This window comes from Cebus imitator, unplaced genomic scaffold, assembly GCF_001604975.1.
Source record: "Cebus imitator isolate Cc_AM_T3 unplaced genomic scaffold, Cebus_imitator-1.0 Scaffold536, whole genome shotgun sequence".
NCBI lineage: Eukaryota > Metazoa > Chordata > Mammalia > Primates > Cebidae > Cebus > Cebus imitator.
In genome coordinates this window covers 678,337-699,677 of record NW_016107851.1, presented here as the reverse complement: position 1 = coordinate 699,677, position 21,341 = coordinate 678,337, and the positions used below count along the sequence as shown (strand labels likewise).

Below are 21,341 nucleotides of genomic sequence, written 5' to 3'. Positions count from 1 at the left end.
AAAAAAAAAAAAAAAAAAACAATTCTAGATTCTGCTTGTCAATAAGAAAACAAGTAAAAAGTGTCACAGATGTGTGAAGCTGGTCATTATTTATACCAGAGTTTACCATGAGAATGAAAAGTTCGTGTCAAAAAAAGAAATGCCGGGCACGGTAGCTCATATCTGTAATCCCAGCCCTTTGGGAGGCAGAGGTGGAGCCAGTTTGAGACCAGCCTGGTCAGCATGGCAAAACCCTGTCTCTACTAAAAATACAAAAACTTAGCCCAGGAGTGGTGGTGTGCACCTGCAGACCCAGCTACTCAGGAGGCTGAAATGGGAGGATTGCTTGAGCCTGGGAGGCAGAGGTTGCAGTGAGGCAAGATTGCACCACTGCACTCCAGCCTGGCAACAAAGCGAGATCTCCTTCCCGCTAAAAAAAAAAGAGACTGAAAAGTTAGAGATATGAGTGAGGAATAAGATACTTACATTTTGAAAATGAAATGTCTTCGTGATAAAGCCAGCATACTATATTTTCCCTTTTGCCACAAAAACAAACTAAGGACTATTGTAAAAGAAATGTTGAGTTCTAAACAGAACACTTTCTACCACAGAAACATGTCTTTCTTACCCATACAGTTAAGGTTGCTGCTCCTCCACTACTCAGGTCTATGTCAGGAGCTTTGCCAGGGCAGGAAATTCATAAAAACAGCATATTTGGCTAGCCACTGGGGAGCAAGCCCTTGGGGTGGCCCATCCATATGGGTAAGCTGTAGTTTTTTTTTGTTTTTTGTTTTTTTTTAGACGAAGTTTTGCTCTTGTTGCCTAGGCTGGAGTGCCGTGGTGCGATCTTGGCTCACCACAACCTCTGCCTTCCTGGTTCAAGCAATTCTGCTGCCTCAGCCCTCTGAGTAGCTGGGACTATAGGCATGCGCCACCACGCCCAGCTAATTTTTGTATTTTTAGTAAAGACGGGGTTTCACCATGTTGACGAGGATGGTCTCGATCTCTTGACCTCATGATCTGTCCACCTCGGCCTCCCAAAGTGTTGGGATTCCAGGCGTGAGCCACTGCGCCCGGCCAGCTGTAGTTTTGGTAAGCATCTGCAGGCTGCCCATAGGCATCTTGTTTAATGCCTGGCCTTGTGCACTCTAAGCTGGGTGCTGGGCCTCCCAGGAACCCCCAGGGCCCAACAGGCACATGCGAGTTACCCTGCAGGACCGCTGCCACCTCCTTGCTGAGCCCGAGAGAATGGAGAAGACCACAGCTCCCAAATGTCTTAGGGAATCTTATGGGGGCTCGTCTTGTGAACACATCAGTGCATCTTTCTGCAGCTGTCTGTGGGGAGGAGGAAGAGCAATGGGCGTCCACCCACGTGGCCACCAAGGGGAGCCATCCTTACCTGCCATCCCCAGAACAGCCCCCAGAGCCTCACTTGCTTTCTTACTCTGTTAGTTGTTTTCTGCACAGAATTGAGGTTGGTCTGTATAAAGAAAAAGTAAAAACGTACCAAGACATTTTTCAGTGTTCAAGGCCCAGTAGTTTCAAAGTACGATTGCAGATTATCATTCAGGGGGTGACATCCTTTCCCTGTCTATAGCTCTGGTTTCTTCTATTTGATTTCATACTGAATATGTACATCTCCTTAGAAACGGAAAAGATTTACTTATTCATGTATTTATTTACTTTTCCCTATTTAGGGATTAGTATTGGTTGTCAAATCAACATTATGATACTTTGATGAGCTTAAAATTATTGGGAAATGCTATAGAAGGGGCCAGTAGGGCTTAATCAACTAGTATTGTCTCAGGAAATGTGCAGGGTGCTCCTAGACCTTATTTTATTGTATTATTATTATTATTTTAGATTTTCTGTAGAGACTGATTCTCACTCTGTAGGCTAGACTGGTCTCAAACTCCTGGTCTCTCACTGCCTTGCCTTCCCAAAGTACTGGGATTGCAGGTGTGAGCCACCACACCAGGCCTTAGTTGGGTTTTAAATGTGCTGTCGGTTTTGAAGATACTTCCTTGACTTTGATTTATTTAACAAATACAAGGCCAGGCGCGGTGGCTCACGCTTGTAATCCCAGCACTTTGGGAGGCCGAGTCAGGTGGATCATGAGGTCAAGAGATCGAGACCATCCTGGTCAACACGGTAAAACCCCGACTCTACTAAAACTACAAAAAATTAGCTGGGCATGGTGGTGCGTGCCTGTAATCCCAGCTACTCAGGAGGCTGAGGCAGGAGAATTGCCTGAACCCAGGAGGCGGAGGTTGCGGTGAGCCGAGATCGCGCCATTGCACTCCAGCCTGGGCAACAAGAGCGAAACTCCATCTCAAAAAAAAAAAAAAAAAAAAAAAAAAAAAAAAAAAAAAAAAAAAAAAAAAAAAAACAAATACATATGTCCCTATCATAAATGAGGCACAGTACCAGAGGCTGGGTGGTTCTCAGGAAGCTAGAGAGTGTTCCTACAGAGCTGCCAGTGTGGTGGATGAATGGGAAATGCCACCACAACTGCCTGCTTGCTGAGTATCAACGGGGAGCATGTCAGTCAGATCTGGGGTGTCCCAAACCCTCCTGGAGGACATGACCTTAAATGAGGCTTGGGGGAAGATGAAGGGAGTTAGATGAAGTTTGCTGTTAGGGGGAGGGTGTGTTCCGGGGGAAAATGTGGGGGCCAGAGAAAGGAGAGCACATCTGAGAAGTTGAGAGTAGGGTAGCCCAAGAGAAACCCACACTGATCAGGTCACAGTGTCCTCCAGGCCTCTGTGTGGAGCTGGCGGACCCTGCAGTATGGCCTGCGCTGGCCTTCCCGGCTCCTCTTCACTGGTTCCACAAGTAGAGTTGTATCCTCATGAGCAGTCAAGGGCATGACCCCACCAACCCTGTTTATGGCAGCTGCTTTATGATGATAGCGAACTGATGTAGATATTATGTAAGCAAAGAAAACATGAATTTGAGACTGAAAGGAGACTTGGCATCTGTGACAATGAAGTCGAATACTTTGGAGACATCCAATAAAACTCAATAAAAGTGAATTGTTAAAGAAAATTCTATCAAATTAGGTGAGAATTAACAGCTTGGAAAAATGGAAAAATCAAGGAGTCTGTACTCAGATTGTTTCACCAGTGTCTTTGGTTTTATTGCGCAACGTTAAAAGCCAGAACTGGAAATCATAGTGGACACATATGTGTGTGGATTGTGCAGGAGAGGATGCAGAATTCTGGTCAGTTGCTCGTACGCAGGGAGCCTGGTCCTACACCATGACAAAGGTGAATGACTGCACCTATGTATGCATTAAGTTAACATGTTCATGGCATGTGTGCACGGGTCACTTTTTTTGGCTTAGGACTTTTAGGCAGCCCGATTGCTACAAGTCAGAGGACCTCAGCTCCAGGTCGAGGCTTTAGCAGGATGCAGAGAAGTAGGCTGAGAGGCGGTCCTCCCCTAATGTCAAGCTGCCTGGGAGGATGGAACCTGGGCAGCCAGGAGCCACTGAGGGCTTTTGAGGGGATTGAGATGATCAGATGTGCATTTCAGAGAGATCATTGGCTGGATCATGGACTGGAGACCTCAGGAGTGTGTTGCCTCAGAAAATGACAGTGGCACTGGAGAAATGAAGAACTTAGAGGTCAAGCTAATTGTCTGGATGTTTGGGGCCAGGGAGCAGCAGTCCATCCTGACCCCAATGCCTGGGTGACAGGGATGTTGGTCAATTAGGGAGCTTATCCATTCCAGGCAGGTTGAGTCGGAGCGACCTGTGGGCAGCTCGGTGAAGATGTCATCACCACATCCTTGATTTTGAAGAGGGACACCCAAAGTTAGAGATAAGGATTTGGGAGTAATCAGCAAAGAAGCTCTTAAAGCTCTAGGAAGGAGTGTCATGAGTGGGGGTAACAATGAGAAGAGGATCTTGAACCATGCTTTGAGGACCAATATTTGGGGGCCAGTAAAGGCAAAGAAATTCAGAAAGAAAATAGAATAAAAGTAGCCAGGGCATGTAAGCTGTGTCCCGGATGTCAAAGTAAGCCAGGGATTCTAGGTGGTAGAGGTTCACACTGTCAGATGCACCAAAGTGTAGAGAGAAAAATACCCACTGGATTCAGCGGCCGGGAGGAGCTTGGTGCCCTTAAAAAAAAAAACAGTTTCAGTTCAGTAGTTCAGTGCTAGGGCAGGACCAGAATGCCGTGGGAGGATGTTGGGGGAGTTGTCTTAAGATTGAGATATTTTATCTATTTTGCTTAGGCTGTGTTGATGGTTTTCTGATTTTATAGCTGAAAATATCCCATAAAGGCTAAAGACTAACGAAAAATAATTCGTTAGGCTGCCATATTAAAAATTATTTTCTCCGTATATTACCAGTATCTGAAAGCTTGTTAGTATGAATGTGTTAGCATTTATTCTTATTAAATGTTTTTCAAAGAGATGGTTAGATTACACATCAGAAAATTCCATTCCTTGATTTAGAATTGATATTAATCCCCAACATTTAGGAAGGAGGGGAATTTAATCACAGTAAGTGCTTATGTTGTTTTTTAATTTGATGTTTTAAATGAAATTAATTGATTTGTGAGAGATTACTGAAGCCCATTTCTTTGAAAAGTCTTGTAGTAAAGAAATTTATTCAAATTCTTGGATTTATTTTTTGTTTAAAAAGTTTTGGTTTTTTTTTTTTTTTTTTTACCTATTTTGTGGTTGTTAAAATCCTACTTTTAATTTGTTGGGATAACAAATTTATGCATTGGTAGTTTGATTAAAAATGGATTACACTGTATTTCTGTTTTTCCTTAGGATGATCAATAGAATAAATCATTAACAATTCTTGATTCATAGCCCAAGTGCATCACAAAAGGGAGGTTACTCGTATGTTATTCTGGCCTTATTCTGTCCTGATTATTATGAAAGGTAATTTTCTTATTAACAGACCATTGGGTCAAAAAGGAAAAACAGACCCTGGGCAAGTCACTTAAAGTCTTCATGTCTTTATCTGTAATGAGAGAAATTAATATGATCTGCCCCACAGATGTGAAAGAATTACCTGGCACACAGTAAGTGTGCAGTAACTAATTAATTAGGGAAGCATCAATTACAGAGGGGACAAGAGTGATGAGCAGGAACCTGTTTACATCCAGAGTTCTGAGTTACTGACTTAACTGCACTAATCAGCAGCGACTTTGCTTAAACAAGTCATTTAGTTTACAGTACTTAGTAAAGTCCTAGAGCCTTTGGAGTCTGTATGGAACAATATTCTGTTTAATTATTTTGCTTAACTTATGTTTAGATAATAATAATTAGATAATATAATTAGATAATAATTATCGAAATATAAGTTAAGCAAATTTAAAATACATATGTTCAGGTTATTTTTTTAAAAACTTGACTGTATCTTTTTAAGAGATTTTCTGGGCCCCAAATTTTAGGTATTATCTAATGATTTTTGAATGTATTACCTGGAGACTTCCTTAAAGTTTTTGTTAAAAGGAAGGAGAAAAAAGCCATAGCATGCATTGAGGTGTGTGTGATGCCTTTGAAATGACTTTAAGCATCCCATAAAATATTTTGGTTACCTTATTTTTTGAATTATCTCTTTCTGCTTCTGCATTTTACTCAAATCAATTTTCAAATATTTTATTTCAATAAAGAATCAGAGGGAAAATAGGAACTGGGGATTTACTTGCTTAGTGCCTGTTGCATGATATAGCGGTGGAGCTCTCAGGGAAGCTGGTTGGCAAATTGGTGATGGAGCGCTTGGATTACTACGTGGGGATGCCATGAGCCTTGCCACGTTCCCTTCTCCCCTCACATCTCACTTTAGACTCTCACGCCAAGGAATATTGGCTGTTATACAGTCATCCCTGGTTATCTGAGGGGGATTGGTTCCAGGATTCCACAGACATCAAACTCCAAGGCTGCACAAGTCCCTGATATAAAATAGCCCAGTATTTGCATATAACACATGCCCATCCTCCGTATACTTTAAATCACCTCTGGATTATTTAAAGACCTAATATTAATATAATGTAAATGCTATGTAAATAGTTGCTATACTGCATTGTTTAGGGAATAGTGACAAGAAATAAGTCTGTACATATTCAGTACAGTCACAGTTTTTTAAATGTTTTCAACCTGTGGTTTGTTGAGTCCACAGATGCGTAACCCACAGATACGGAGTAAATACCAACTGTATTTACTTCTAAGACAAGATGAATCATTTTACTTACCAGGACTCGCAGCAAAAGTATTTCCGTGACTGCTAAGACTACCTGTAGTAAACTCCCCGTCTTCTGACTGCTGTGAGACAGCATGGATTCCACACAGTACGAAGGAGTTTAGAAATGATGAAAGGCTTCCATATGCAAGAACAAAGACTACAAAGATGGCCGTTAGTGCCCAAAACCATATTGCCTAAAAGTCTTGGAGATTATATTAGCTCCAGTAGCACTTACCATAGCTGGTACTTTATGCTTCATTGTTGCCTGTCGTTGAGATTTTTAGGAAGGAACGCAGCGTTCTATTTCTTGTCTCAGAAAAACATCATATTCAACTTTTTTTTAAGCAAATTCATAAAATTTCACTCTTTAGAAGTTAAAGCATTCTCACTTCTCAGCCGCTAGAATTAAGAAGTAAAAGTTCTTGAATATATCCTCTGTCCCATTACTAAGCCTCAGAAGTTGGGTTTTAAAAGAAGAAAGAATATTAAAAGTCAGAGGAAGGAGCGCGAGAGAGCTAGACATCTGGGAACCACCACTGGTAGCCCTTTGTCCAAGTTCCTGGCCTGATCTTACAGACGCGGTCAGGCCTTAGAAATATTCAGTAACTTTTCCTAGCTCGGCTAAGCAAGACATAATGAGTGGATGGGGGAGCTGGCATTCCAGTGAGATCACACTGGAAAACACAGATTGCTTTCCATTCTACTCAGCTTCCCATGTGTTTTCTCTGTCACAAAACACAATGTTGCCTAACTGACTTGCACAGAGGTAGGCCTGTTGGCAGTTTCAAAGACCATGTCCTAGTAATTGCCTTCTGTTACGACAAAGAAAAAAGTTACCTTTCTCCAATCCCTATCTTGTTCTTGTGATGTTTGAAACCTGCTTGGTCCTAAGGATCAGAAAATAACCAAGTAAACACAGAAAAGAAGTGAAATCTTTACTAGACCCTGAAGGATGTAAATTCCACGTGTGCTTACAGAGAACGGGAAAACAATGGCCTTCAGCTGAAGACGGAACCTTACCTTTTAAAGGACAATTTTATATTTATGTCTGCATTAATGAAAGTGCCCAGGCCCAGAGTATCTTGTTTGGAGCTGTTTTTGGAGAGGGTGGGATATTGAGTAGGGGTGAATGATGAAGGGATTCACTGAAGCCACTGAGAGCACGCATTTCGTGGTTTTGTATGTTCAGGTCCACATGGCTCCGGGGTGTAAAGCAGTCGCTTTGAAGGCACGGAGAGAGGCACTTTTTCTTCTTAGCTGTCTAGAAGTGAGCCAGGGCAGGCCTCACAGAGTTTGCCCTTGTACCTCAGGCTCCATTTCCTGAGCTGCGTATGATGGGACGCGCCCCTTCTGTGGCGAAGAGTCTGTGGCTGCTGAGTGGCGTTTCGGTCTGACCTGAACTGAGCCTGCCTCGCCCTGCAGGAGTCAGCCTGCTGAAGCAGCGTCTACACTGCTCCTCAGCGTGTGCCAGGCATCCCATGCCCTGTATTACATTCAGTGCCTTTCAGATTTCTCTGGAAGGTAGCATCACAGTGATCTGTAGATTAATAATCATGTTTGTCTTTAATCTGTTCAGAATGAAAGGGTCCCTGTGGGTTCTCGATTATTTATGGGAATGGATAGTGGTCTGAATAACTGATAGCAAATGTAGCAAATTACTTCCTGTGAAGGAATCTCCCATCCCAGCTTTAGAAAGTGCAGCCCCATCTCAGCTGTGGGAGATGGCCAGCGATGTCCACAGGCCCTGGCTGTGTCACTCCTGATTCTGAGAAGTTGTCGTCCATACAGGAACTGGGGTTAGGGCTCATTGCAGCCCGTGGCAGCCAGAGGGTGAGTTTCCTTTGTTCTTGGCTGACATGCCAGCCTTCAGCTCATTTCCTAAAGCTGATAGCCGTGCTTTTCTGGGGGACAGCATGACTCTCCCCTGGGGTCTGCCCCTCTGCCTAGCACCTGTCCTATAGTTCTTGCTAATGGGGCCATATCCAGTTTAGTGGGGACATGAAGTTCCAAGGACAGTGCTGAGTTCTGGGTATGTCTATACCATGAAGGGAGGCTGCTGCTTTGCAGAAACAACAGGGATGCTGCGAGCAGGTGGGAAACTTTGGTGCTGGCCATCTCTCTGCACTTAATTAGGAGGTGGTCATAGAAGAAAATATCTACCATGTCATCCTTAAAATAAGAAAGGATCAGAAATGTAGAGCTCAAAGGCACCTTAGGCTACTCAATCTCAAGAATCTTAATGAACCTACTCAGTCTCAAGAAATCGTCCCAGAGAGATAAAGTGGTGACTACTGTTTTGAGTTTGAGATACTGCTACTAACCTGCCTCTCCAAGAATCTTGTGACATTTCTTTCTTATACGTATGTAAATATATGAGGGTTTTGGGATCACCTTACCAAAATTAACTTTCTATATCTATAGAATAAAATTGATCACAACATCCCATGTGTTTTCAACATGTATTTGTAAAAATTAATTTTACTTTTTATAGAGATAATGTCTTGCTCTGTCACCCAGGCTGGAGTGCAGTGGCCCAGTCATAGCTCACTACAGCCTCGAACTCCTGGGATCAAGGGATTCTCTCGCCTTAGCCTCCTGAGCAACTGGGACTCCAGCCATGTGTCACCAAGCTGGGCTAATTTTTTTTTATTTTTTGTAGAGATGGGGTCTCACTATGTTGCCCAGGCTAGTCTCAAACGCCTGGCCTCAAGTGATCCTCCCAGCTTGGCCTCTCAAAGTGCTGGGATCACAGGCATGAGCTACCACACACAGCTCTTGATATTTATTTTATTCTCTCTGATTTCTCAGTATTTCATATTAATATGTAAGTTGAATATCTCCATTCCTGCCTACGGATCTGACCCCTTTGCTTCATCCTTTTAGTGTTGCCAGTAATTGATGATGGTGGTTTGCCAGTCCCAGTGAGTCAGTGGTATCTTAGCCAAAGAGAAGAGATTAATTTGGGGGTTGGATTTTTCTTGCTGTTTCTTTTTTTTTCCCGAGGCAGGGTTTCCCTCTGTCACCCAGGCTGGAGTGCACTGGTGCAGTCTTGGCCGTCTGCAGCCTCAGCCTCTCAGTCTCAAGTGACCCTCCACCTTGGCCTCCCAAATTGGTGGGATTATAGGAGTGAACCACCAGTGCCCAGCAAGGATTTTAACACTTCTTTGAACTAAAGTTTAGGTTTTTGTTGTAGCATTCTTACTGATCTGGTAAATATAGACTCTGATCACTAAAAAAATAATGTTTAAGGTAAAAGTCACATCTCTTTGTTCTGTCATGCCCCTATCTACATTAGTAGTAGATTTTTCTAAAACTGTCTTAAAAAGGAGACTGGCCGATGTGCCCATCCTTGAGCCCATTTCCTAAAGTTGATGGTAGTGTTTTGCCATGGAACAGTGTGACTCTGTTCCCTGGGGCTCTCGCATCTAACACCTGTCCTGTCCTGCTTGGTGATGGGACCATATCCAAGCTGCTGGGATGTAAAAGGGGTTCTGGGTCACATCCTTTGAGAAGATGCCTCATTTCAAAGCAGTCTTTGTTTATTTACTTGTTTTCCTTCTTTTTATTTTGTTTTACATATAAAATAATATCTAGGGAATGCCTCTGGTTTAAGATCCTATAATCCCAAGGCTGTTCGTCCAGTGCCCTGACCACATCTCCGGATTAAGAGAAAGTGCTTGGGCCACAGAAGCTGTCCTCTTGTATCAGAGGCCAATGAAGAGTGAAAGTGAGCAAACACACCCTAGATCTAAGAAAATGAGGCCAAGAGAGCTTCTGCTCTTTGAAAACTAATGATTTTAACAAAAAAAAAATTTTTTTTTTTTGTAGAAAATGAAAACAATGGATTGTATTTGCCTCCTGCTGGAATTTAGGCTTTGTTGGAATGGATAACCTTGAGAATTAATTCCAACTTTCTTCTGCTTTGTATCTGAGTATTATGCATTTTACCTTTTCATTCTGACTAAACTCAAGCCCACGCATTCATTCCATGGTCTTCCCTAGTTTCTGAATTGATGAAAAAAGATACTGATATTCAAGATTTTGCCTCATGGCAGTGCTTCTCCAAGTATGCCACATAGTTTCTTGAGTTGCCTAGAACAACACTTCTGAAACCTGACTGTGCATTTGAATGACCTGGGATGTTGTTAAAATGTTGATTCTGATTGCACAGATCTGGGGTGGGTCCCAAGAATCTGCATTGCTCACCAGCTCCTGGTCACACTGATGCTGCTGGTCCATGGGCCCCACTGTGAGTAGCAAGGCCAGAGGATACTTTCTTTGGTGTAGTAATGTGTGTCGTCATAAAAAGAAAACATCATGACCAAATACGATTGTTAAAATCTATGTAAACAAGATGGCACAGCTGTCCATGGGAACTTCTTAGAGCCTGTGATTACTGATGAACCCTGTTGGATGTCCAATAGGTATAAACAACATACAGTGGTTTTCAAACTCTTTTCTTGGAGCGTATTATGCAAGCAGTATTCCATGAGATACATTAAGGAGACTTTATACAACAGATAGAGTAGTCTGCTGTGAAAAACAACATCAAGGAATCTTTTGAGTCTCTAAGAAACTACCACCTTTATTGAGAATATGCCTCTATTGAATGAGTGGCCTGTTAAACATCTTAAGTATTTACTTCTTTTAAACTATCTTTTTAAATTCCTTTAAGAGGCTGGGCACAGTGGCTCATGCCTGTAATCCCAGCACTTTAGGAAGCTGACGTGGGCAGATCAGCTGAGATCAGGAGTTCAAGACCAGCCTGGCCAGCATGGTCAAACCCCATCTCTACTAAAAATATAAAAATTAGCTGGGTGTGGTGGTGGGCACCTGTAATCCCAGCTGCTCGGGAGGCTGAGGCAAGAGAATCACTTAAATCCAGGAGGTGGAGGTTGCAGTGAGTTGAGACTGCGCCACTGCAGTCCAACCTGGGCAACAGAGTGAGACTGTCTCAAAATTAAAATAAAATAAAATTCTCTGGAAGAGAAAGATTTTCAGCTGATCTGGTCATAAGAGTTTGTATGATCTTGTGTGTTTTTCACTTGCAGTGTGAGTTACTAAGGCTACAAGTTTCCCAGAGAACTTTCCTTAGCTGGATTTAAGGGTGGGATACACCAAATCAGTAGTAATAACCACAGATATTTGAAGATAAGAAAAGCCTGCAATATAATATATAGTCAATCTGTGTGTCATTACTAATCATACAGCTTTGCATTCTGAGTGTGTGCTGTGATTTCTCTGGGAACTAGTAGGTTATTAAGGGACTTCAGGTGCTTTTGAGCAGCAGCAGCAGGGGGATGGCTAACATTCATCCCTAGTGAACAACCAGCGCTTCTCTAAACGCTGCGTAATATGTTTTCGAGTAACTCTGTGAGGATTACTGATTGGTACTCCGGTTATCCCCCTCCGCAGATGTGGAACGTGAGCTGCCTAGAGACTTGGAAACTTTTCCTAATTTTGTGACGGGAGAACGGATTTTGAACACAGGCAGTGTGGCTCCAAAGCTCGTCACTATAAAGCATGCATTTTACTAACTGGCACTATCTATCACCTGTTGAATGCACATGTATGGATGTATGTATCTATTTTAGAGACAGGATCTAGCTCTGTAACTCTCACTGGAGTGCAGTGGTGTGATCATAGTTTGCTGCAGCCTCAAACTCCCAGGCTTAAGTGACCCTCCCATCTCAGACTCCTAGGATGACCGGCATGTGCCACTGTGCGCAGCTGATTTTTTATTTTTAGAGACAGGCTCTCACTCTGTCACCAAGGCTAGAGTACACTGATACGATCATGGCTCACTGCGGCCTCCACCTTCCAGGCTCAAGCAGTCCTCCCACCTTGGCCTCCCGAGTAGCTGGGACCACAGGCACATGCCACAATCCATGGCTAATTTAATTTAATTTTTTTTATTTTTTTTTTTAGTAGAGACAGGGCCTTGCTATGTTGCCCAGGCTTGTCCCAAACTCCTGGGTTCATTTGATACCCCCACCTTGGCCTCCCAAAGTCTTGAAATTACAGGTGTGAGCCACCTTGCCCAGCCCTGTTTTTTCGTTTTTAGAGATAGGGTCTTGCTCTGTTGCCCAGACTGGTCGTGAATTCCTAGGCTTAAGCAATCCTCCTGCGTCAGCCTCCAGAGTAGTTGGGATTACAGGCATGAGCCAGCAGGCCCAGCTTAAACCCACATTTATTAAGGGATAACTATGAGGTCATTACTTTGCATATATATTATCTCATTGTTGATAAAGTTAAAAAAGCAGTGTTTTCCACTTATGGGGAAATGGAAGGAAGCTCACTCTTTGTTAACAGTTGTTTCACAATATGAAAGGAAGACTTGCTCGTTGTAGATAATTTGGAAAGTACAGAAGGCTATAGAGGAAATAAAAACAACCCAGAATATATTACCTGAGAGAAGTTGCATGCATACCTTTATATGTGTGTCTTTACATGTATACCTTTTGAACAAAAGCCCTCTTTTAAAGTGATTTCATAAATTTATAGCTAACTTAATGCAATGTCATAACTCAAATTTTTGTCATACCACAGTGTGAAATCCTAACTGTATTTTTGAACTAAGTGACCTCTGTGCCTTTTTCCTGTGAAATAAATACCTTTTGAAAAGCTCTCTGAAAGTTTAACTCCGGTGTAGCGTTTGTAGTTAAAAGCAGCACCCACCATGTCTTTCACCTTCACTGATCAGGCTCTCGACAGCACCTGATGGCTTGTGAGTGTGTTTGGCTTTAGTGTGTGTAGGTTTTGCCTTAGTTTAGAATTTCCTCCTTACAACCCCCACAATGTCAGTGTAGCCACTAGCCCTCGGTCACACTGAGTGTGCAGCCAGCTGTCAGTCTCTGGGCAGGCTCTGGCCGGGAACGCACACAGCGTCAAAGCAGTGAATAAGCGATTTCTGCAGTTCCCGGAGCTGCCAGCCTGTGCCGTCCTCTGTGATGCCTGGGGACCGGCTCCTCAGTCACACCCCAGTCCTGCTCTGAAGGTTGCTGTTTTCCAAACAGAAGGATGGTAGCAAGAAGAGAGATAGCAAGATTCTGGAGTCTGGAAAGCCTTCACTTGGGTATGTGGATTGTTGTACCGGGCATATTGCTGGTTCAGCTCGTTCCTTTCCGAGTTGCAGTTCTTGCCTTCTGTTTTGCCCTCTCTCTCTCTCTCTCTCTCTCTCCTGCTCATCAGGTGTGAGCCTGTGGAGAAGGGCTAACTCGTCTAGTAAAGGGTGCCAAGGGTAGTTTTAGTTGTGGACATTTAGTCAGTTGAAGAAGTTGGTTTTGTGTATGGTACAGTTGTTCGTCTGGCGTAGAAAATCATAAGAATTAAACCTAGATCCTCCTTTCTGAGTAAGGGGTCTGGGTTTTGCTGGTATTGTTACTGGATTTTGCTTCTATTACGGTGAAATTCCTTTATTTGAGAGATTATTGTTGGGGTTATAAAATGTTTCTTGCTAATTTAGGATGTGTGAGGTTTAAGGCTGTGAACTGATCTTTGAAAAGTAGTTTTCTGTTTTCAAAAGTGACATTACCCAATATTCGCTTACTGCTTTGTGCCTTATCTCGCACTTTCTTTTTAGTATTTCTGTGAGCATTGTCAACTGGACTATTTGGACTATTTAAATGTGAAAGAAACATTGTATTCTCACACTAGGAAGCCATAAACTCTAATCCTTGTATGCTTAAAAGGAAGTAAGAAAAAACAAGACTTCACAGACAGACTTTCCCTGGCTGCACTACGTGGATACAATAGGATGATTTAGAAACAGATCTTTTCTCTGTTTTTGCCCTAAATAGATGCCAACGCTTCGCCTGAAATGAATGGGAACCGTAGATGGCAGCTTGAGACAGCCTGCTTCCCTGTCAGAGCAGTGCAGTTTGTCGGCTTTCTTCCTTGTTTTGATTGGTTTCTGTGCGGGCGGAGAGAAAGCAGGGATGTGGTTACGGCTTCTGTGTCTGGCGGAGTATCAAAACAACACTGGCGTGTACTCCATTTTACCAGCCAAAATTCAGAAAAAGGAAAGAAAAAAGTTGCCCTGCAATTTCTATATTGAGAACACAGACCACATGAGTGAGAGGGCGCAGTCATGCTGGCAGGACGGCACCAGCCAGACCTCCGTGGAGGAAGCGGGCATGTGGGTGCTCCCTCCCCGGGTTCCTGCAGCCATGGCCTTGAGCAGGGGCGTGTTCATTCCCTCCGGGAGCGTAGCCAACATGCATGGGCGGGGTGGGGGGGGACGGGTGGCCCCCGGGTCTCCTCCAGCATTCCTCCACTCCCTTCCATGGAGGGGAGGCCAAGGGGAGATCGACCCAGCCTCCAGCTCTGAGCACTGCTCCTTTGGGGCTGCTGGAGACACAGCATGCCAGAATCTGTGGCCCTGACCTTTGGGAAATGGATTTCCACCCTCCTCCCCGCGCAGGGCAGCATTAGGGAACCAGGCGAGCCCTGCTCCTGAGCTCCAGCCCTGCCAGCACCTCAGGCTCAGCTCCCGCCCCTCCGGCCTGGGTGTGGAGGAAGAAGCGAGTGCCCATGCCAGCTGCCGAGAAGGCCGGCTCTGCAGCAGTCCCTCACCTGCCTCTCTCAGAGGGTCCTGGGTCAGTGTGCCCTGGAGACCGTCGCCACTCCTATACGCGCAATACTGAGCGAATACATGTAATAAAATGATAGCAAGCACCATATTTAAAACGAAGAATAAAGCTTGCCCATGGTGGGGTTTCTTTCATTTGAGAGCCCTGACAGGTCAGGGGGCAGGGGAGGGGTTGTGGGGCCCTGAAGGACCCTGAGGGACAGCCTAGTGGCTCCCAGGAGAACACCGTGTCAAGGAGGACGGGTTTGTGGTCCGTCTGCCGTCTTGTCCTGCCCTGTCCTGGGCCTGAGGCAGGCTTATTATAGCTGGATCGCTTTGCAGGCAGACATACCTCGCTTTGAATCCAGCCCCACAACTTGGGGACAGTTACTTAATTTTGCTCCTCCATAACCAGACAGCAACTCCAAGATGCTTATGAGGCTTGCCGGAGGATTTATTCCAGCGCTGAGCACAGTGCCTGGCGCACATTAAGATGCCTTGATGCCGATGGGTGATTGCTCAGGTCTGTCCAGCCAGCCGGGCAGCTGTCAGAAACAGGGAGGGCTGGCGAGACACCAGTCCAGAGAGCTGTCAGGGAGCGGACGAGCAGAGGAGAGGGCCCGGGGTGGATCAGCAGGTGTCAGCCAGGATGGATGGGAAGAGCCGGGCTCAGAGTCAGCAGCCCCAGGACCAGCAGCTCCCGGCTAAGAGGAGGGACAGGCACTGCGGGACAAGCTAAAGGTAAAACTGAGAGCTCACCACAGGACACAAAGAAGCCCAAAGCCAACACCCCTGCTCTGAACTGGAGATGGGACGGAGGCCGAGTTTTCAGAGCGGGAGGGAGTGGAGCTGCTGGCTTGTTGCGGGGTCTGCAGCCGGTGCGCCCCCTGGGGTGTTGGCTGCCCAGGGCGCAGGGCCCTAAGTTGAATACTCATGTGAAGCTATACATTGGGAGAATGATTTTTAACAACTCCTTAGACATTAATAGCAGATTATCAGTGAAAGTTAATATGCCAATTTCTAGGATTCCTTTTGATCTTACTGTTGTCCACATGTTTAAAAGATTGAAAAACATTATTTATGAAGAATGGTTTGAAAGTCTAGATTAGACACACTAGTGTATCTTTTCCAACAGTAACGTTTTACATTCTGGAGCGTGAAACATATTTCATACTTTAATTCAGTCACCCAACACTGACTATTAAACATGTTCCTTGTCCTTGAGAAAGTTGTAGCTAGGATGGGAGTAGGGGCAGGATATAAAGGGACAGATATAAAGTTAATAATAACTATAATGTATATGTGGTACACATTTTAAAAGAGGTTAGTCTAACATGTTCCTAGAACATCAAAGGCAGATTATCAGGGAGCTGAAAAATAAGTCACCAAAGCGTCACCAAGCAGTGATAGTTACAACTTTTTTTTTTGAGATGGAGTCTTGCTCTGTCGCCAGGCTGGAGTGTAGTGGCACGATCTCGGCTCACTGCAACCTCCGCCTCCTGGGTTCAAGCGATTCTTCCGCCCCAGCCTCCCGAGTAGCTGGGACCACAGGCTCATGCCACCACGCCCGGCTAATTTTTGTATTTTTAGTAGAGACAGGGTTTCACCATGTTGGCCAGGATGGTCTCAATCTCCTGACCTCGTGATCCACCCACCTCGGCCTCCCAAAGTGCTGGGATTACAGGCTTGAGCCCCCATGCCCGGCCAGTTACAACTTTTATTTGTTGTGTGTTTGGTTGGTTTTTATTTTTTTAAGTTTATTTTTACATAGAGATGGGATCTTGCTATATTGCCCAGGCTGGTCTTGAATTCCTGGCCTCAAGCAATCCTCCTACCTCAGCCTCCTAAAATGCCGAGATGACAGGCATGAGCCACTGTACCTGGTCAATAGTTAAACTTTTGAAGGATGAGCCAGAATTTGATGAGCTGTTTTGGGTGGGAAAGCTGCTCCAGGTGAGAGGTCAGCGTGGATGGATGGAAGGATTTTGTCCTTTTCGTTGGAACAAGGAACATTAAGTGGCACAACATATTGGCTAACACAGAGGTTTCCAGCCAATGCAATCAGAATCCATCCCCTGCAACTTGTGGCTCGCTGCATGGACAGGCAACAAAAGGTTTATGTCCTAGAACAACCCGAGCATGGGATGTGGTTTAAGTAAGCTTAACCTGAAGGTCCAGTGGTACCCAAATGTTGCCAGGTGTCAGAATCATTTAAGGAGCTTTTGAAAATAAATGCTCGGCAAACTTTCTTTCCCACACTCACCACCCAACCTGGCTCAGTTGCCCAGGGCAGGGGAGGATCTTTATTTTTCTAAACATTCTCCGTGTGATTAGATGCCACTGGCCCTGGGTGTTTGGAAACCACTGAAAGGGGATGAACCATGGAAGTCATGCATCATGTTTTGACGTCGTCAGTTCCTGAGACCCTGCTAGTTCCCTCTGCGTTCATCTCTGTGGCCTGAGCTCTTGGGGTCCAGCTGCGGTTTCAGCCCATGGAGCAGCAGCCCATGACAGCTGCTCCCGGCTGTGAACACGAGCTGCCCGCCTGGGCTTGCCATTTCCGTTTTTAAGATGGGAAGTCAGAATGGCTTATCTCAACTCTGAGGAAGTCTAAGCGATCAGCAAGAAGTTTTCTCAAATACATGGTTTAGCAGATTATTTTAAGTGCGGGGGAATTTCCCTGAAGTCAAGGGAGGGGAAATTCCCCCCCAAGGAGTGATGCTGGGTGGGGGAGATGCTGGCCAGGGGCTGGCTGCTCATTAGCTAGGCAGTGTTGCCAACCGCCTCACGAAAATAGCTAACGTCTATATCTCCTTCGTGTCGAGTGCTGATGTTTAAGGGGCGTGTGAGATCTAACCTCCCTTTCATTTAACAAAACACTTCAACCTCCACCCTGCTGTCATGCCCTTACCAGGACTAGCTCCACCCACCCACCCACTTCTAAGTTAGGGTTTTTTTTTTTTTTTTCCTGACATCTTCTCTAACTGCATTTGTAACAATCCTAACGATTAAAAAAAATGGCACCTCCTCTATGGCTACCACGTTGTTCTCTAAAGCTGTGACTGGCCAGGGCTGAAAATGTGGACTGGGGCATTCTCCTCGCTGACAGCTGCAGCCAGGGAGGAAAGCGGAGATGGGGAGGAAGACCAGACGTTTGCATAAGGGATGGACTGGAAGGGACTGATGTGGCCCCAGGAATCGGGGCCCCTGGAGGGCATTGTTTCTAGGAGTGATGGCTAAACATGATTATTAAACAAGAGCACTGTAAATTCACTTTGTTACATTTTTGGAATTGATAGTACTCTGTGGAACAGATGTGTTTCCCTTGGAATTGTTCCCAGTCAGAGAGGGGCTGATGGTCAGCACGCAGAGTTTTGATGATCAAGGGTGTGTTCCTTCTACCTGACTGAAGCTGCAGGAAGTGTCATGGAAACAGCCCTCTCTGTCTGCTCTCATATTTTGGGTTTTAAAGCTGATTTCAATTTGGAGCAGTCTTTGCTTCTTGTTTACGAGATGGTTTTCAAAATGACTTTTCTGGGTAAGTGCAGTGGTTCATGCCTGTAATCCCAGCACTTTGGGAAGCCAAGGGAGGTGGGTCATCTGAGGTCAGGAGTTCAAGACCAGCCTGGCTAACATGGCAAAACCCCATCTCTACTAAAAATACAAAAATTCACTGGATGTAGTGGCCCTGAGAGGGCAGAGAGCAGGGAGGGATTGTAGGGCCCTGAAGGGCCTGTAATCTCAGCTACTCAGGAGGCTGAGGGAGGAGAATTGCTTGAACCTGGAAGGCAGAGGTTGCAGTGAGCCGAGAACATGCCACTGCACTCCAGCCTGGGTAATAGAGCAATACCTTATCCCCTGGCCCCAAAAAATGGTTTTCCCACACCTATTTTTTCAACATAAGAAACCGCAGTTGGTGAGAACGTGGAGAAGTTGGAGCTGTTGCACATTGTTGGTGGGAATATGAAGTGACGCAGTCATTGTGGAAACAGTATGGTCCTCAAAAAATTAAAACTACAACTACTGTTTGACCCAGCAGTCCCGTGCTAGGTATGTATCCAAAAGAATTGAAAGCAGGGTCTCAGAAAGATCATGTACTCACAATAGCCAAGTGGTAAAAACGCCCAGATGTTTACCCGCAGATAAACAGGATGTGGTGTGTATATACACAATGGAATATTTTTTATTTTTTTCCTTTTTAACAAATAGAAATGCTAGCCAAACAATGGAATATTATATAGTCTTTTAAAAGAAGGAAATTCTAACACTTGGTACACATGAATGGATGTCAAGGACATTATGGTTAGTGAAAAAAGGCAGCCGTAAAAGGACGTAGACCGTATGATGCCATTCATATGAAGTATCTAAAGCAGTCAACATCATAAAACAGAGAGTGGAAACGTGTTGCCAGGGAACAGGAGAGGAAGAAGAGGAAATTAGTGGTTAGTAAGTGTCGCGGTTCAGTTTTGCAAGATGAAAAAGTTCTGTCGACAACAGTGTGAATATACTTGACACTACTGAACTGGAACTGCGTACCTAAAAATGGTTAAGATAGTAACATTGAAGGTTATGTGTTCATCACATAGGGAGAAAGAAACAATAAAATTTACTTTTTAATTATTATAAGATACTAATTTCTCCTGATTTTGGTGACATAATTTTGAGAATTTATAATAGCTCTACGGCATCAAAATGTCCCTAGGTAATAAGTCACCATTATTAATTTTCATCTGTAATTGAGGATCAAAGCCCATTGAAGTTAGTGAGGGACGGAACATGAAGAGGTGAAGGAGTCAGGGGCACGGGCCTGTGGGTCTGGTCGTGATAAGGAACTCTGCCCAGCGGAGCTGCCACGCACTTTGAGACTCCGGGGCTACTACACGTGAGATTTTTCAGCTGAACTGCTAATTGCTGTTTCCCCATCAGCAATTTGTAGTTCAATTGAATGTCTGTTAAGAGTATATGTTCAAATAGAGTGGAGTCAGATTACAGAGAAGAAATACTGTCAAAGAATTTTGTCATGAAGCAATAGACAATTCCCATGCCGTTTCTTGTGACATCATAAAACCACTGTTTTAAGAAGTTCACCTTGGAAGTAATATATGGGGTGGACAGGGAGGGAAACAGTCGTGAAGACTGACTGGGAGAGTTTCTAGCTAGAGTCTCAGATGAGCACAGGGGTGGGAGCCAGAGAGACCTGGGTTCCCATCCTGGCTCGGCCCCAGCCCCTGTGTAGCCCAGATAAATGACTCAACTTCTTGGAACTTCAACATCAACAATTTGTAGTTCAGTTGGAAATCACTTAGTGCCTTCTGTATGCCAGGTACTATGCTAGGGGCTGGGAAGACAAAAATCAAAAGTCTGTCCTTTCGTGTAAGTCTGTCCTGTCCTTTAAGATGGTAAGTGACCATCTTAAAGGACACACATGGAAGGTCAGTGAGTGTGGGGAATCACAGAAACCACCAGGCCTGGACAGAGCGTCAAAACATAGCACAGAGATTCTTCCTGTCTAGACAGCAGACACGGAGAAATCCCACTCCATAAAACGCACTTCAGTTATGGGACAGGAACCCAGGAGTCATTAACTTTAAGGGACTTTGAAATCATGAAAGTAGTTAGGGTCTTGAAAACGAAAGCAGGAAATGGGATCAGGTCCTTGACAGGCCCCACGGGGAGCAGGGATTGGGAGACAGAAGGAAGGTTAGTGAGGGGCAGAGGGGCGGGACGTACGGCTGCTATCCAGAATGGGAGCAGAACGCCCAGATGTGGATACTAACACTGTTTTTAATATCATTTCATCTTATTATAAGTAACGGAGCTACTGCTGAGGAGGCAGTTCCGCCCAGTGGGTAAGAGATAGACGGCCTGGGCCTGCTGCACACAGCTGTGTGTTATTGGGACTTGAGTGTCCTCATCTATAATTTGGGACAACTGACGGTGCCTCCCATGTAGCACCGTCATGAGGATTAACCTCCCATGTAGCACTGTCATGAGGATCATATGAGCCGGTTCACCTCCACAGGCTCAAACCAGTGCCAGCACATTACAGGCGCCTGATAAAATCACATCTTCCCATTTTATTTTTAATTTTATTATTATTTTTTAATTTATAGAGATGGGTCTCACTGTGTTGCACAGGCCAGTCTCAAACTCCTGGACTCGTGGGATCCTCCTGCCTCAGTCTTCCAAAGTGCTGAGATTACAGGCATGAGCTACCATGCCCAGCCACATCTTGAAATCCTACACTGCTTTTGAATTTACAGGGTACTTTCATATATCATCATTATACCTGAGGCTCAAAGCACACCAATAACAAGTACTTGTTCAGAATATGTAAACAACCTTGAGAGATGGGTATTATCATCCACATTCAACAGGTGAAAACACAAAGGAAGGACCTTGACCAAGGACTCATACTCAGAAAAAAACAGAAAAGAAAAAAATGTGCATCACTATTGTTTGAGGCAAGTTCATCTGACCCCAAAGCCTTGCACTAAGGCCACATGCTGTATCTCCTTCCTCCCTCCCTCCCTCCTTCCCTCCCTCCCTTGCCTGCCTTGCCTGCCTTCCTTCCTCCCTCCCTCC

At 44.6% G+C, this 21,341-nt stretch overlaps 1 protein-coding gene across 6 annotated transcripts in view; it reads left to right on the top strand.

The window, feature by feature from the left end:
• Window positions 1-21,341, top strand: part of SPATA13 (spermatogenesis associated 13) — a 335,263-nt gene that overhangs the window by 269,423 nt on the left and 44,499 nt on the right. Inside the window, exon 1 of one of the 6 annotated variants that reach the window (XM_017514716.2) lies at window positions 12,257-13,262. The exons of the other annotated variants lie outside the window; for them this stretch is intronic. Coding sequence (XP_017370205.1) covers window positions 13,208-13,262 — 55 coding nt within the window. The 5' untranslated portion in view covers window positions 12,257-13,207. Of the gene's footprint in view, window positions 1-12,256; window positions 13,263-21,341 lie in introns of those variants that run through there. 6 annotated transcript variants of the gene reach the window in all.